The sequence below is a fragment of the Trichoplusia ni genome (assembly GCF_003590095.1).
Source record: "Trichoplusia ni isolate ovarian cell line Hi5 chromosome 16 unlocalized genomic scaffold, tn1 tig00004214_group15, whole genome shotgun sequence".
In the NCBI taxonomy this organism is placed as follows: Eukaryota; Metazoa; Arthropoda; class Insecta; order Lepidoptera; family Noctuidae; genus Trichoplusia; species Trichoplusia ni.
In genome coordinates this window covers 48,104-66,592 of record NW_020799757.1, presented here as the reverse complement: position 1 = coordinate 66,592, position 18,489 = coordinate 48,104, and the positions used below count along the sequence as shown (strand labels likewise).

The 18,489-nt window shown below is 44.9% G+C and overlaps 1 protein-coding gene across 1 annotated transcript; it reads right to left on the bottom strand.

Annotated features, from left to right (window-relative positions):
• Positions 1-3: 3 nt before the first annotated feature.
• Positions 4-13,348, bottom strand: LOC113506467 (dystrophin-like; the record flags this gene model as incomplete). Its single annotated transcript, XM_026889315.1, has 18 exons — positions 12,480-13,348; positions 6,066-6,127; positions 4,978-5,070; positions 4,552-4,690; positions 4,354-4,475; positions 3,958-4,156; positions 3,683-3,831; positions 3,408-3,602; positions 3,083-3,315; positions 2,830-3,014; positions 2,331-2,728; positions 2,044-2,253; positions 1,800-1,950; positions 991-1,734; positions 765-907; positions 271-658; positions 95-206; positions 4-22 (listed from the first exon to the last, which is right to left on the bottom strand). Coding segments are annotated over exons 1-18 (3,687 nt in total), but the record flags the coding sequence as incomplete, so codon positions are not given.
• Between the last annotated feature and the right edge of the window lie 5,141 nt (positions 13,349-18,489).

Here is an 18,489-nt window from a genome sequence, read left to right as displayed (position 1 = left end):
CAGCCACGCCTCGCACAGCACCCTGCACACACACGCACACTCACGTCAGAAGGCGCCACTTACCTCCGCCACGGTGAGAAGCGGGTGCACTCACTTGTATCGCTCGTAGACGCCGTGCGTGACGCTGGTCCAGCGCGCGTTGAGGCGGGTGAGGGCGCGCGCCAGGCCGGCGGGCCGCGCCGCCGCCGCCAGCAGCAGGTCGTTGCCTGCAACAGGGAGGCTGTAGCGCGGGCCGGCAGGGGGGGCTGCGGGCCTCGCGCGGGTACTCACCGGCCTCGTTGAGGTTGCGGAACTGCTCCGTGTGGTCGTCGCACTTGTCCTTGAGCGCCTGGAAGCGCGTCTTCATCTGGTAGAGCTCGGCGGAGTCGGTGATGTTGCACTCGTGCTCCTGCGGCATCTGCAGCTCGATGTGTGCGAGCCAGGCCTCCAGCTCGGCCACCTGCCGGAACACGGCCTCGGTCCGCTCCAGCGCGCGCCGCAGTCGCTCGTTCGTCTTGAAGCCCTCCTCCGTCACCTCCTCGAACAGTTTCTTTAACTCCTTCGCATCGTTCTGAACGGTTTTCGCGACTGTTTCCTCGCAGTCTTCCAGAATAGACTCTTTGGTGCTCTCTATTAATTCTAATTTCGTTTTGTACGTCGGCTTCTCTTCTTCAAATTTCTAAGATTAAAAAATAATGTATGCAATTAGAATGTTTTCTCCAACAAACAGCAACAGCATTACATTAACATAAGGGAAAGCGACAAGTAAGGCAGTGCACACTAACGTTGCTGGCGTCGAGCAGGCGCTCGAGCGGGTCCTGGTCCCCGAGCGGCGCGGCCTGGGCGTCGCGCAGCAGCAGCTGGTGCGCGTGCAGCCAGGCGCGCAGCTGCTCCGAGGCCTCGCGCAGCTGCGCCAGCAGGGCGCCGCCTGGAACACCATCACACGTTAACTTATTACAAACACGATACACGACTATTTATTAAAAAGCAATGCAACAATCGGGCACGTACCCTTTTCCAGTTTGCTGATCTTCTGTTCCAGGATGGTCTTGGTGTCGCCAAACTTGGTCACCAAGTTCTCGAGGCTGCTCCTGAAGTTGAGCTCCTGCACGCTACCCTTCTCGTAGTTGTCTCTGCGGTCCTGTACCACCCTGTCGTACGTGGACTGCAGTTCGTCAAATTCTCGTCGTAACTTGGTCAGTTGCTCTATCTTCGCTGCCATGGCCTCTGGGGTGGAAATCATCGCGTGTTCTGTAATGATCTGGGCCTCCATCGCCTGGATCCTGTTCTGCAGACCTTTGAACTCGTCCTCGGCCTGCTTGGGCGGCTTCTTGCTGACGGCCAGTTTGATCTCTACCTCGCGGGTCGTCAGGAACAGCAGCAACTGTTCGTAAGCGTCGTTGATTCGTTTCGAGTCGGTCTCGATGTCGTCCTTATGTGATTTCGGTATTTGCTTCGTGAGCAGGATGATGGACTGCGCGTTCAGCTCTTTGAGCTTCATCTCGAGCTGCTTGACGAGCCGTATCTTGTTGCGCAGGTGTATGAGCTGGTTGTTGCTGGGCTTCTCCGCCAGCATCTTGTCCTTCCACGCGTGCACCTCGTCTAGCTCTCTCTGTAGAGCCTCCACATTTTTGTAGTAGTTCTCCTTATCCTCGAGTAGATTCATGGTATTTCGGATGTCTAATAGTGAGCGTTGAATATTTTCCCATCGTCTTTTAAGTTCTTCAATGCTTTCAGCGTGCCGCTTGGCTTCCTCTGCAATAACAAAACAATAGTGTCAGTATGTGATGAGCTGGAAATAAGATTTTATAATTACTGACCTTCGAGTCCGGTCTCCGCTGCCAGTCTGCGCTGTATTTCCTCTACGTTAGCGAAGTCAGCGCGCTGAGTCTCTATTTCTTTCTCAACTTGTTCCAGAATTGAAGGTATTTCTTTCTTCTTGCCATTTTTATTCTCCAATTCGCCCTTACACTAAAAATATTAACATAAAATGTAAAGTCATTCAATGACATTTCAAGACTTGGCAATAGAGTAACACCAGTATTAGGTGCGCTTGGTACTGACGTGTGCAAGTGCAGCGTCGGCGCGGTCTGCCCAGGCGCGGAAGGCCTCGTACCCCAGCTGGAAGGCCGCGCCCTCGTCGCCGCTCAGTCGCGGCTTCTTGGCCGCGCCGGCCTCGCCACTCTGCTCCTCGCCGCTCGTGACGCTGGCAGCCGGCGGCTGCTTGACCTCCTCCTCGACCTCGAGGTCGATGTCGAACCCGAGCTCTTTTATCTAGGAGCACACAAGGTACGACATGAGATGACAGCTGGCAGGCTGGCGGGCGGGTGCGGGCGGCGGGCGGCGCGTACCCGCTGGTCCTGCACGGCCAGGATGTCGTGCAGCGCGGCCAGGCGGTCGGCCAGCGCGTCGGCCCGCTCCAGCAGCGCGGCGGCGCCCGGCAGCGCCTGCGCGGCGGCCAGCAGCGCCTGCGCGGGGCCCGCGGCGGCCCGCAGCGCGGCCCGCAGGCGCCGCAGCGCCGCCACGCGCGCCGCCACGCCGCCCACGCAGCTGACGGGCTCGGCCTCCAGCTGCTTGAGCTCGGCCTCGTGCGCGTCCAGCGCGCGCGCCAGCCCCGCGTGCTCGGCCTCCAGCGCCGCCCAGCGCTCCTGCAGCTCGCGCAGGCGCGCCAGCTGCTGCATGGTCCAGCTGCACGTGTGTGACCACCGTTCGCTCAGCGCCGTCAGTTGGTCTTCGATCTCCGTTACACCTGCGATTATAAATTAAACGAATCGTAATTGATACTCTGATAAACAAGGGAGAGGACTATTATTACCTATCGACTATTAGGTATCTGGCAGCGTTACGTACTGTTATCGTGCGCATCGTCGTCCACTACGATGACGCAGTCGGCGAGCGCGTCCACGAGCGGCTGCTGGCGCGCCAGGTCCTCGTGCAGCGCGGTCACGGCGGCCAGCTGCGCGGCCACGCCCGCCGCGCCACCTCGTACCGAGCCCATGTGCGAGATGCGGTCTTCTGTCTTGGTCAGCCATTGTCTAGCACATGAATGGACACATTAACCTGTTTATTCCGCCCCGAGCTGCGCGTGTCGGGCGCCACTCACCGGAACTGCAGCAGATGGTGTTGCTGCGCGCGCATGAGCGCCTGGTGCACGTGCGCCTGCGTGTCCATGGCGCGGCGCCGCAGCTGCTCCCAGCGCTGGTTGAGCAGGCGCAGCTGCAGCCGCACCTCGGCGGTCTCCTCGCGCGACAGCCCCGCCTCCAGCACCAGGCGCGCGCCCTCCTCCAGCACGGCGCCCACGCGCATCTGGTGCTCCGACAGCTCCAGCAGGAATTTCTACGACATCCGAAGCAAAAGTAAAAGTTAAAGTACACACGCCGATACATAACTATACCGCAGCCTCTCGTCTCTTCATAAAGCGCGGCTACCTCGTGCGCGTGGAAGTGGTCCTTGAGCGGCGCGAGGTCGTCCCCCGAGGGCGCGCGCGCCTCCGCCAGCCGCTCCTCGGCCTCCAGCAGCCACGCCAGCACCTCCTCGAAGGCCGCGTAGTAGCCGCCCAGCTCCACCGAGCCCGTGGTGGCCGCCGACAGCGGCCGGCTGGCCCCGCCGCCGCCCCCCGCGCTCTGCGACACACGACACTACGGTCACAGCGGCCTCGCTAACATGTCTCAGTCTACTCTAATGACATACAATGGCAGGTTACCTCGGGAGGTTGCGTGGCTACCGGGGTGCTGGGCTCGGAGTGAATGCTCTCTAAGTCGGCTACGTCCTCACTTGAATGCGGCAGAGATTGGAACAAGCACATCACGTACATCATTATCGACTTCTTATCAGGGTTCGGCGTGTTTACGTCTAGGATTATAAAATATAGATATAAGAATATTATTCGCAAAATAAAGTTAATAAGTAGCGAGTATATAGATATATCGATACGGTGAGGAGGTGAGGAGGTGAGGAGGTGTGGAGTGGCAGGCGTACCCTCGGGGTCGAGCAGGCGGTCGATGTTGAGATGCGCGTGCGCCAGCGCGAAGGCGTGGTCGAGGCGCGCGGCGGGCGAGCGCGCCAGCACCGCCGCGTAGTCGAACAGCTGCGGCCGCCAGCGGTGCAGCAGCGCGTTGAACGCGAGCCCGTCCGACCACGACGTCGAGAAGTTCTTCACGTTCACGCCGGTGTAGTTCTGCACATATTATGGTAATGCGACTTCTTATATGCGCGGTAATCGAGCAAGCGAGTTATTGGAGTTACATTACACTAATAAAGTTTGACAAATACAATAACAAAGGTCTAAAACAATTATAGTCTTGTTTGATTGGACTTCTGACAGTCCAAAACCGACACATGTCAAATCAAAATCAATGAAAGAGAAAGTGCTACCTGCGTGTGCGTGCGGCACCACGCTAGCAGCGTCTTCTCCAAGTTGGTCTGCTGTAGGTCCGACATGAGCTCCTTGAGGTGGTAGTGCACCTGCCAGTGCAGGATGATGCTCCACACCAGACCTGCAAGCGGACGGGTCATGAGTCATGAGTGGCGAGTGCTCCGCGAGTCAGGCACGTCGGCCGGCGCGGTCGTTACCTAGCGTGAGCTTGGGGTTGGCGTCTACGATGTCGTTGCTGCTGATGTTGACCAGCTTCACGCCGTTGCTGTCCAGCACCTGCAGCGCCGTGTTCACGTTGTTGATGTGGTGGACGCGCATGCGCCCTCGCTCTCGTTTCTGTCATATTACAATTCACTCATTAACAAGAAAACTCAACCTAATCTATATTTTGCACCGTAACCGTTACTCAAATAAAAATCTCTTGTAGGTACTACTACAGACAAAGTATCCACACGTAAAAGTGTCAAGAAGCAGTGACATCTAATTCAGTGGACTCAAATCCAAGAAAAAGTGAAAGTACTAACATAAAAGGAAATGCATGAATAAACTGTCATCTGAGTATACCGTAATTAGAGACTGGAGAACCTTAGTTCATAATTCAATAAAATTCAAATACTACTCACATACTGCTGCGCGGTGAGGATCTCCAGCAGCGACAGCAGGACCTCTCCGTCCCGCAGGTCCAGGAACAGGTCCTCCACAAGCGGCTTGTCGTTCTGCAACACACACTCGTACAGCAACCCCACAAGTCGCACTACCTACAGATGATGCACGACCAAACCTTTCTGCTATTCTCTCTGACCATTAACATTTCGATTTAGCATTGCATTCTACGCACTAGATCTATGTTTAGGTCTAGCTAGGACTATGACAGACTACTAGGTTCACTTGCAAGTCCATGCTCACAGCTCGCGACGACCTGATTGACCTTAATTATTGCATCCACATATATTATTAAAATGTTGCACGCGTCCCTATCTAGATACATTAATGTAATTTGTGTCGTATTTTCCAAATTAGTATGAAAATGCACACACGCAACTGAATGCTATCGCCCTATCTGTTTAGCTTCCGATCGATTTAACTACCTTGCCAATTCTAGGGCTAATAATAGAGATAAGCCACTGACTCATTACATCAGCTCAGATGATAACTTCAGATGCGTGAGCTTCGGGCCGGCCATTGAGTTTATTACTTCATTGATGTTTAATGAGTATGTTACCGACAAGTACGCCGGCCGGGCGCGGCGACGCTTGTTACACACAACAAACAATTTAGTCGATCACGATCGGAGACCTACAGATTAATTACGAATTGTTATTCAATCAACTACGCCTGTAGCATCGCCACACGGCTGTACGGGCGTGGACCTGTGCCTATTTGACTTTGTGGTTATATGCTTGTCTCTATATGTATATGTTCAATGTTTAAAAAAATATGATTTACAGTGCACGAGTTACTAAATAATGTGCCAGTTAATTTACGGTAAGGGTGTACTACATTCCTAGCTAAATGATGGCGCAATATGTGTGTGCAGCAGTAAAACTTGACCATATACAAAGACAAAGTAACATACTATGTTACGCCCTGTATCGCCGGTCTGTACACACCTTAAGAGAATATGAACAACGAACATTAGTCCACCGTCTATTAATTATTATAAACGCTTGTATTTCCTAATTTTGTAAACAAAAGTAGGTCCTTTTTTTACCTTGACTAGTTGGGAGTTTATCCATTTGGTAAATGTTTTTTTCTGGACATCTTCCCGTTCATCTGAAACAAGTAAACAGGAATTTTAACAATGTTTCCAAATTAGCACCGCGGGTCCCGAGCCCGGGCGCGCAGTACGTACGGGGCGGCGCGGGGGCGGCGCTCAGCAGCGCCTCGCACGCCTTGAGCAGCGTGAGCATGGCGCGCCCTCACCACATGCACAGCGCGTGGCTCCCGAGCCCGCCGCCGCGACACACTGCTGTACCGGGTCGCCGGGATCCCGTTATCCTCGCTCCAGCGAGCATTATTATCGCTTTGTTTGTGTACTTATAATATGCCGCTACGCGATGACCTTCGAGACTTCGCGTCGCACCCGATACGCAAATCTCTTTCTTAACATTTGAATAGGCACATTTAAATACTAATATGCTCGCTCCTACATAAATTACTATTTGCCTTTCGTCTTGTGCCATGTTTACAGCCCAACATATGTAAGTACCTTATTCGTTTTCTTTCTCTTGGCGTGTCAATTATTAAATCCTTTTCTTTCCTAGAATAAATGGACTTACGATGTCCTAATTATTCACGAAATTATTGAGAGTAAAGTACAAATATAATTTCGTCAGATCTATATCTACAACAGTCATGCCATCGGTAAGCGGCAGCCGCGCAGTCTGTGTAGCGCCTGCCTGCTAAAGACTCCGCTCAATGAAAGCACAAGTGTAGTGAGGTAAGATTAACTACAATGACCTCCAGCCGCGACACAGTTACTGCTTTCTGTTTTTATATCAGCTGACTACGTAACAATGTTTTGCGAGTATTGGTCGACTCCGATGGGAGAATGCCTAATTTACTTATAATTACTAATAATTTTGGATAGAGTAAATATAGACTTAGAACAAATCTAAGGCGGAGATGCAATCTTGCGGTTTCAGTAAAAATATCCGAAAAACCACGAATATCTTCCGTAACAGTTGACCTTTCGAAATTTTAACACAGCGTATGATTGTGAAGCACAATCAACGCCTAGATCGTTCAACAGATTATTATTTTCTTTGAGTCTCACATATCTGACACCTCTTATTATTCAAGTAGCTATATATCGGAATATTCGGAATATACGTATACCATTTCTCAGACCATACCTTTGACCCACCTGTGGGCTACCACAGATGGGTCAATACGTCACCAACCACTACTCGACTGGTGCGGAATCAAACCTTGGCTTGAGAAATAGCGAGCGCCTATTTCCTAGGAATAGCCCTTCACACTGATCAACACTCGACAGAATACATTTAGTGAATACGTATCCCTTCATTAGTGGGGAGGACGAACGGCAGGGGCAAGACGTCACAACAGACTTTGACTTTGTTTATTTATATTTTACCCCTTCAAATTGTAACGTGTATGTGTGCCTAAAAAACCGTTAGTAGTATGCAGGTGCCTACTAGTCATAGTTTGACTGTTTATAGTGTTCATGTACGTGTGACTTAAATTGTGAACTAAACTTTTAAAAGGACCAGATTGTATAACATTCTCTAAAGGGGCTACATGATGAACTACTTCAATGGCAAATAACAACACTATTTAATTTTTCACACTTAAATTAAATTTAAATCCAGCGAACTGAGCAAGAACGAACGTTCCAATGAGAAGTTCAATTGACATTAATTGCCAAAAACAAACTGCGAAGAATACAAATATAATTATTTATATTCGCATGCAAAGGTTAGTAAGGGCAACATTTTAGAATACAACCAACTAGGTCAGACAAAAAATCTAACAAGATTTGGACTGTGAGATGCGTCGGGCACCCGGCGTCAGGCGCTGCGTGCGTCTGCTCACGTGTGGGCGGACCGCACCTATGTCAGTGGTAACAGTTACGTGAGGAAAGTTTACTAAAGAAAACAAATGTTACTCCGGTAACCACACGTGCTTTCTTGGACTCTCTGGAATACAGTACCTAGCTATAGAAAGTCTCAACGGCTAGGCAAATTTCAAATCCGTTAGCAGTTTCAGTAGATTAACGAAATATTCACATTCTATAAAAACTGAGCACATGCCCGATGGTGCGCACAGATGCCGAAACATTCCATGTTTCACTGCGTAGCAATTATTTCTACTAATTTCTCTTCATTAAGCGGAGCGTGCGTGTTCCGCAGACCGCCGGCGCACGTGCTGCAGCACATCATATCGAGGAGCGGCCCGGCCGGGACTAGCTAATTGAGTGCTTTATTTACATGTAGGCCCAAAGCTAATCATCAACTATCTAAACCGTAAAATTATTGAGCATTGCTTTTTCTCTCGTGGAAAAACCTATAAGGTCCTGAGAAAACTAAAAGAATATATCTTACTATTTATTCGAACTACCTAGGGCGGTAACACAGAGCTTACGAGCGGACAGAAGCATCCACCAATATTATGATCGTAGTTAGTATGCACGTAAGCGCCACAAGTGCAGTAGACAGGCGGAAGTGCAACGATTACGTTACGAGCCACGATTAAGCTGAGCATACAAATGTGTCGTCGCGCAGCGGCCGCGGACCTCGCCGCTACGTCACTCGTTGATCCAGTGTCGCGTGTTGAGACCGTCAAAACGGTCTCCACGCTACTTGGAAGTCTTGCAATCAATGGAGTACACTAGTCAAATAGTTGAAACTCAAATAGCCAACCAAGTCAACTTAACCTTCACATTTCCATTCCGGACACAAGAAAGACTAAAAAAATGAAACTGTTATAAAATTGGATCATTGACTTATTACATTGACCTCGTGCGAGTCTCTTGCGCTATGGCTATCGTGCGTGATAACGTCTGAAAGCTGAACAGCCGCTCATAGTTCTCATTCGTTAGCATAGTTAGTCACTCAATGAATTAGAGGCATGACATCACCGCGGCAATTGTGCAAGACTAAGAGATGCGCATACGCAGGGTTAAGCTTAAGTTTACAAGTCATAAAATAGACATACTTAGCACATTAAAAAAACGTGTCGTATTGAGCTGATTAATTTTAAAAAGAAGCCTCAGTTGTCTCTGACACTCGAATGTGGGATCAAATAGAATTAGAAAAGTCCACTAAGGGATATGTCTTTTGAAAATAGAGCTGAAAATACACATGCAAGTTCTTATAGATGGAGGTCACCGAAGTTTTATCGAATCGAAATGTGGGTCAGAAAGACTCTGTTAATTTTTATAGTTGTAAGTTTGTACTCAAATGACGTGTAATTGAGACGTGACTTCGACCAAATTCCTCGTGGAGAGGCGCGTCCGCACAAATTTGGTCGGGCGTAATACGTACGTATCACAGACATATTCGGCGTCGTCTGAGAGCATGTTGCCGACTTCCCAGCAACAAGTGTGAGAGCCGCGTCGCAGCCTCGGCCGACATGTCCGTAAGCGTGTTACATAACGATACAGACAGGTAAACATCACAATGTGACGACAACATCTTTTCGAATACTAAACCTATTTCATGTTCGGAACTAAAGTTTGTGTGCATTTTATTCATTGATCCTACCAAATTGCATATAATCCAAAAGACAACTATTACAACTACGCACACACAGTAATTCTCAGAGTTAGCTGTCTTTTTTACCTTCCGTCCACTCAGGTGTTAGCATTATCAGCAGTAAAGAGTAAACCCTCTGTAAGTGTGGTTTATGTACTCAATTCATCAATACCCATTTATGTTGAGTTTTATGCCCACCAGCATGAAATAGGTAGTTTATGTAGGCTATAGACAAAAACATAATATCCAACTTTGAATTATAATATTGGTTGTTTGGTGTTTGACGACCTCCGTGGTCGAGTGGCGTACGCACCGGTTTCAAAGTGTCGCTAGCTCTGAGGTCCCGGCATCGATCCCCGGTCGGGTCAATGTAAAAATTTACATTTCTACATTATCTGGGGTTTGGGTGTTTATGGTACCTTCATTGTTACATCTGAATTCCATAGTACAAGTGCTTTAGAAATTTACTTTTGGTTCAGAACAATGTGTGATGTCTGCATTTATTTTATTTATTTATTGGTACTAGTTTCTTGTGTATAGTCAATAAATTTCTATGTAATAAGACCATTATTTAGCAAATCCATACTTTTAAGTGAAGAATATAATTTAAAATGATGCTATGAGATATTATCATGAATGATCCATACTTTCACACACACTAGCAAAAGTAATATGACATAAATCAATAAGCAAGTGTATTTGTGGACAGGCGAGCTCACATGACAACTTGATCATCACCTGAACCAGTTCCATAAGGAAGAACATGATCTGCTGCAACATGATCCCGCTAACATTTCATACAGCTTTCTTCAACACAATTGGTGCATGACAGATTCTGCACACAACACCTCACACACACTAACACATGAACATACTTGTTGACAAAATGATTTATTACAATATACATACATAACTACAATATGCAATTAACATCAATACATTGCATTGCTTATTATAGATATTAACTGCAATAGATTTTAAATAATGAAATCATTCTGTTACTGCTCACATTTCTTTTTATATATTATCATTTTACCATAAAACTTGGTAACATCATCACTCATTCAAATACTAAAATAGTTTTGTTATCAGTACGGCCTCTATGTCATCCCAAGTCTACATAATAAGTATTAATAGAAAGTTATGTCACACAAGTCTCACAGACATCAACAGCAGTCTTTACCAGGAGCTCCTCATGTGGTTGTGGTTCAACATAAAATTAACTATTATAAGAATCTGACTAGAGTTTACAATTAGCTTTTCTCTAGATATGATATTATTGTTTTGTAACATGTGTATTATGGTTAATGTTGCAATTAAGGTTTATGCTATTGTTATATATTAATAACTTTATTAAGTTGCACACTGTTGACTGCCAATATTCAACCACTTCTCCTGCCACGGGTCTGCTGGTAGAGATTTCTTTAGAAATAAGCAGCACCCTTGTACATCATACTTTGTAATGTTGTGTATGTTACTATTTAGTGTGTTCATAACATTATTAATAATTAATAAATAAAATAAAAATACATACCAACAAAAAAATATTTTAAGAAAAAAAATCTTGTATCTCATTTGCCTGTTAACAAACTATTTACTATATTGCAGAAATAATACTTCATTATTAAGGTTCAATTTGCTTCTACGTTGTTCATCAAGAGAAATAGTGAATCAGCTGTTTGTGGACCTTCCTGTAGTACCTACATGCATAGGTGGAACAGCCAACTAGCTTAACAATTTTAATAAAAATAAAGGTAAACAAAATTTAGCGGATAATCTGTAATGTGAGAAGAGAGTGAGTTGAAACTTTATCAAATGGCTGAGCACACATAGTTACATAGTTTGATAAGATAGCGGCGGCGGCGGCGGCGGCGGCGGCACCTGCCGCTGCTCACGCCGCGCTCCACTTGCATCACCAGCGCCATACAACTCCAACATTAGACTATTCAAGGTCTCGCTTTTACAAGGTATGCTATGGTCAAGACGCCTCACGCCCGGCACACTTACCTACGTAACTCGGCTCCATTTTCTCCGAGCCTTATCTGTCACCGACGATGCCTTTTCAATCCAGTTTATGTGATGATAAAAAGTTTTTCTGAGACATGACAACACACACAGACACCGCCACTCCCGAGTTGAAACTTTGTTTCAAACTTTTCAAAACAAGAATATACAACTCGGTGATGGACAAAACCGCTTGAGTTCGACACCATACACTTTAAATTTAAGCACTATTCCCACAACGTTGAATACACAAAAATTTAAGATAATGTTACAACGCTATAAAGCGCAGAAAACATTACGAAGACGCACAGCAAAGTTGAAGTATCCGAAACTACGAAAATGACAGGCGAGCGAGTTGAGTGCAATGACAAGCGGGGGAGGGTGTACACGGCGCGGCACGATTAAGTAGCGTAGGTACGTAAACATTACTGTAGTTGTGTATGTGTGACGCGCACACTAACAAGCTAAAGTGTAGCCATATTGAATATTACAATATTCGGAATAAAAAGTTGACTTTAATTGATTTTTAAATACCTGTTTAGTTAACTTGACGATTATTGTGAAATCAGATAATTTATAACAATAATCAACAACATCAAATAATTCGTTCGTGAGTTGCGAGTTTGAAGCGCCATCTAGTATTTTAGTTTCGACTAAGTGTGTAGTATTTATACTTATTACTTAAAAGATGGTGTTGTTGCATGTTTCTATCACAGGAAATGATAATTATTGTTGTTTTGGATGTTTAAACTAGCATACTATAAATTTTATCATTTTGTTGTTGACAAACTAATTATGTACAGTATTATTGGCTTACTAATTATGTAGAGGAATAACAGCTATGGAATGAAAATGACTTAGCCTACATTTTAAAATGAATTCTTGGAAGCTTTGAAAATACTTACATTTACTGTGACTTAGATGCTTTTCATATGGTGCATAAGCATAAGCTGGAACGTCTCCGATCTCCACAACCCAAGTGACCTTACGATGGCCCATGGTTGGCGACCGCGACGCCATCTTTTGACTTTCACTGCCACTACATAGCATTACAGTCGTTCACATATGGTAACTACTTGTTTGCACTTTGTCACTGTCACAACAAGCTCACTGAATTCCGACCAAGAGTAGGTAAATAATATCCCGCGCTCCCAAAACGAATCACAAGTAATCTCACAATCGCACACACTATGAAGTCAATTATTATAGACGTGGTTGCTATTAGACACTTATCGTACTAGCCATCGACATAATACAATCACTTGTTTAACCAGACAGAATAGAGTATTTAAATTGCCAATATCAAAAAGGGAGTATAGAGACTGCATGGATAGTATGTTAGAGATATGCATATATGATATAGTCGTACTCTTGTAGTCGCGTGTCTTGCGTCAAGTTATCGTTTTTAATCGTAATTGCTTGGAAGACTTTTCTGTTGTTGTATTACCAAATTAATTGTAAAGCATACGCATGCACTAGGGGCAGCGGCCGACGCAGGGCCGAGTGGCCGCGCTACAGACTCTACAAAGTGCACTTTTGTTGCACACTACAGTTGCGGTTTATTTATTCACTGCTGGTGCCTCGGTTATTTTTAGGTACACGTGGTTTACCTTGAGCTGGCTCTGACTCCTTACCAGACAGCCATGCACGTTGAACTTGCTACACCCACTAGTGACAGCACGCGACCGATCCACTCGCGAATCGCAATCATTTGTGCGTTTATGTTTGGCTGCTTGTTTTGTTTAGTTTGAAGACTCTCAGGGCGCCGATTCTGCTATTTACAATTTGATTAAATTTGGAACTTTCCCTATTCTGTGAAGCATTTCGCCAACGCATTTGAAAATTAATTGTATTGACCGTGAGTGTTCCACCCCGTACTCAATTTAAAAAAAAATTGTTGGAATATAATTCTTAGAATAATACGAATATTGCCAATTTAATCCAATTTCCATTCATTCAGTTGTCATTGTAAATAGGAGAATTGTGGTCCTGGGCCCCCTAAGATATTTTTGGATACGTTACGTATGTTTTTATATCATCACATTCTGAAAAAGTAAAGAAGGGAAAAAGGATTTAAAAACGTCACTTGCTAGTAAACAGCATAATGGTAAGAGACGTCACACGAGAATTTAGATCACTGTACCTATCCCCTTCATTTTTTGTGTACGAGATAAAATAAAAAATACTGTATAGTTAAATACACCGTAGAGGTAGCTATTTAGGTTTATCTACAGTTGTTTGCTCTTACGACTATATTGTCTCAGCCGGCAGAAGCAGACTCCAGCAAACTGCTCTAAACTCCATTTGTCAATAATACAAAAAAAAACCTAAATAAGACCTGGAGTGTCTTTTTGTTTAAAAATCGTTAAAATGCATTAACCAATGAAAGAAATAATTCGGTCAATCATTTTCCGTATCCAAGATTTAGATTGTCTGCTATAGCATTGTTTGAATTGTTTCCCTTTCTTAATTACCTGAACAAATGGAGTTCTGGCAATAAAGGAGGGCGCGTGCGTGAGCGCGGCCCGCGGCCCGGCTGCGGGCGACTCCCGGCTGCCTGACATTTACGTTTATTTAGAGCTCTACGAGTCGCACCAGCTGATTCATACAGGACTAGATAACGGCTATTAACATCTCTTTAAATAGCACTTCTATACCGATATAAGTTTATTATAGTTTATGTTTCGAAAATTAACTAATAGGAAAATTTAAGCGTCATGGCTATTATAAATATTTCAATTTTCCTGTGAACCTTCAACATAACTTAAAATAAGGTTCTAGTGCTTAAGAAGAGTCTTGCGGCGCGGTGTAGAGCCTGCGTCGGCGGCTGACGCGAGGTCGTGGCACCCACCCGTGTGGAACTGGGCCAGTGTTACGCACCACGCAGGAGGCGCACCTGTCCCGCAGCGGTGGTGAGCGCCACGGGACACCACTGGTGCTCGCTCAGCCACCGGCTCAGGCGGAGACCTCAAACAGCAGCGGTTGAGGAACGATAGCCGAAACCGTTCAAGTTTATTGGAACTAGGTATCGTTGTTCTTATTACATTTGCATAAAGTAGTTGTGCGACAAGGTCGATGAGCAAGACATTATGTATATAAATTCTAATTCAAGTTAACTCAGTTCAGTTTAAGTTTCTTGATTAGATATTAATTGGTTTAACATGAGTTTAGTCACCCATGTTTAATGGTAAATTGTTTGTTTGAAGTTAAGAACTTAGGTTCTGCTTTTGTGAGCGTATTCGACTGCCACTGTTTACATGTCACGCAATAAGTAAATGTCATATTTTATCTTAGTTTAGGTTACTATTTCTTATCAGCGACAGTGTTGGCCTACTTTCAAAAGAAAAGCGTCGTTAATAAATTGAATTATCACTAGCACGGATCATTAATAAAATGTATGCAGCAATTATTCATTTCACTAGAACATTTGTAAACAGATAAGGTTGGTTGCGCGCGCGCGGTATGCGAGGCGCGCGGCTGTGAGCGGCTCGGAGCGCGGGGACACGTGTGGCGCGGGCTCACGCCGCCGGCGACTGGCACTGCCCGCACTGCTGGCAGCTGCCGGCCCGGCCAGGACTGCCTGTAGCCCTTATCATCACAATATCGCGACAAGGATAAGGATCGCTGATGCTCATTATTATCATAATCAAGTACATACGTAACTGCACACTTTATTCATTATCAAGTATCGGAAACAATTGCAAAGATAAGATTAATCTATAGTTAATTGTATACACACGAGTAGGTACGAAACACAAGTATTTTATGAAGGTAATTTAAATTGTGTCCAAACTAAATAGTGTATGAAATTCATAATTGTTGTATACAAATAGACATCGGCAGCTCAGCACATCATGTTCACAACATATACGTACTTAGTAGCTATTGAGTAGTGAGCTACAATCAGGTATAACTTTTTGTCATCAGGTTCGGTCAGTAATGTCGTCACAGTATCCCTGTTGTGTTAGGTGGTAGTGCAAGATGAAGTCGTAATCAGTTGCGTCATCATAAAGATAATCAGCGTATGTGTTCGCGTGGTGCCGCCATTGCGCGATGGCAGTGTTCCCGCGGGACGAGGGCGATGCCCCTGCGCCGCGGTCCTCCCTGATTACACTAGTGATCACGTCCTTTGCCACGTGCCACTGAGCCTCCGCCCGCTACGGTGCGCAGCGGAATTCAAAATAGTACAAACTAATAGCGGCCTGGCGCGGGCGCGGGCGGCCTGACTGTCACTTGTAGATTAGTAATCATTGAAATAAAAAGGCTTATTTTTTATATCAATGTTGTCTACAAATACAAGAACTATACACATGTGTGAAATACCAAATAGCGTATTGTTACCAAAATATAATAAATAACTTGGTATGCATGAGATGTCATCAAATTGTGGGAAGATCTCATATGTGTGTCACAGATGCGTTACAGTTTCAAAGAGCGGCGACGGACGACTCGCCTCAATTGAAATTAATATAGCTGGAGCATTGCGTTCTTGAGAAACAGACGGTACGCACACAGATGAAACGGAGTCAATGTTTAGCTCCGAATCCCGAGTGAGTGGAAATTATGCCAACTTGATGACACGAAAAGAATTCATAGTCAATATTGTTCACGCAGCTCACACTTCAAATCGGCAACAAACTTTTAAGCCCATAAAAATTGGCAGTCGCCTCTTATCATACAGCCTGTGATAAGACATCTATTGTTTAGTCGTAAATAGTATAATATTGTAGACTGAAAGACATCGTGCTGCTGGGGAGTTTGTTGCAAAAGCAAATAGGAAGCCGTGAAGGGTGGGCGAAACTGGGCGCTGTCCGATGTACCTAATCTGATCTTTAAAAAGTGCTCCTTAGTAGCCTAATTTGAATAAATGACTTTTGATTTTGAATTTTGAGTCTCAAGAACATTGACAAACGTCTAGAGACGAGACCAGCAGGGCTTAGTAAACGTTCTAAATACACCGGTCAATAATTGTGTTCTTAACCAGCGCAGCAGCGCCCCGATTCTGTTATTTACGATTGCTGATGGATGAATGGAAATTAGATTAAAATGACACTATTCGTATTCTCTGAAAGATTTTGCCAACACAATAATTCCAAATTCAGTACGGGGTAGAACACTCGCTGTCGATAGGTACAATGATGTTTCTTTGTGACACGCTCGTTCGGGGCGCTATTGTAATGGCAAATTGGCGAAGCTGTGGAATACTTTTAATTTCAATTTGTCATGAGCACTACCTTATTTACATTAATGTAACCACTTGATTTCTCTCCTTTTGCCTACTATCTGTGATATTCACAAGTATCTGCATCGTCTATTAACAAGTGTCTACTAGCACACTTACTGCAAGTTTAGCGTCGCCATGTTTCGGTACAATACCATTTGATTAGCGTGTTACAAGCGTTAATAATAAAAAGTGCTATTTATTTGAATTGTACTGTAATCTGACCTTCAATAACACTAACAAAATGTATTACTTTTCTATTTGCGATGTATTTCGAAACACAGTAGCGCCGCAGTCCATGCCACGTTGAATACAACGGTTCTCGTCCGATCACTGAACATAGCAACTTCGGGTGTAGTAGTTGGATGGGTGACCGCCCGAGAGAACTCGTCTACTAGCCTGCTTAGCTGAGCCCTCCGGCTCTGTTACTATTTGGTAATCTGTGCCAGAGTTCTCACCCGCGTTCTTTCTGCTTTTTTGTGTATGAAGAGTGATATGTTAAACATACATCGACACATATTGTATCGATAAGTTTTAGTGGAGTTGTTTAGTGGACAGTCATACAAAAGTTTGTTGGCATACACAGGAATAGCTTCCGAGTATGCCAACAAACTTTTCACGTACATTATAATGAAGATTTTGACTCTCCTTTTTGTGTCCGTCAGGTAGGGTCAAGAGGAAGGAGGAAGGCATTAATCGTACGCCTGACCCGCATACCTGATCATGGTAAACTGCGGCGATGTAACAGTGGGCTGTGCTCGGGACTATGGACTTATGTGTGTAGCATCATCGACTGTGATTGATTCGATAACAAATTGCCCGAAGAATTCGACTTACTAGCGTTCGAGTTTTGACGCTGTAAATATGTATGAGATAAAGTAGTACAGAATTGCAGAGGCCCAGCCCAGCAAGTCCTGGACGATATCCAATCCTGTCTATCATTGGTGTCACAAAAGGGTAGTTGACTATATGTATAAATCTTTCTAAAATAATGTTGAATATGTAATTTTCCTGTTATATATATATTCCTATATTCCTATTATCATTAAAAAGTAAGGAAGATTAAAAGGGCTTCAGGTTATGAAATGTATGGTAGTGGGGGCTAGTAACATCAATTGTTAGTAAAAAGCGTACTGGTAACTGAGGCCATACGAGATTCTATTTCACTAGGTATAATATATCCCCTTATTTTTTCTTTTACGGGATATACTTAAGAAATAATGCTTATCCAATATTTTTAGGAAATCTGTCAGATGGACTAAAGAGTTTTATTTTGTCAAGTAGCCTAAATTGTTCGAGTCTTGTGGTAGACTCTCCACATCCTGCCGACGCATTATGGGTTTTGGCGGTTATTAGTCTAGCCAACACAAATCCTTCCAAAAGTTCAGAACTTTTCTGTTACGTTTGCAATTGCCCAGTATTCGAGGTATATAGAAACTGAGCAGGTACCGAGGAATTCATAAGTCAGGTGACTGAATGAGGTTACTTTAAAACTTAAGATTCTGAAATGAAACTACTTTTACGGATTTTATCGCCGTTTAATTTGAGATTTTAGTTCCCGACGTTTCGAAACCTTTGCAGGTATCATGGTCACGGGCAGACTGAGATGGCGTTCGTCTTGACAGAAGATGTTGCTCGTTCTACCTTCATATTTTAATTAATTATTTGTGGTCCGACCTACGCAGTATGAGCTC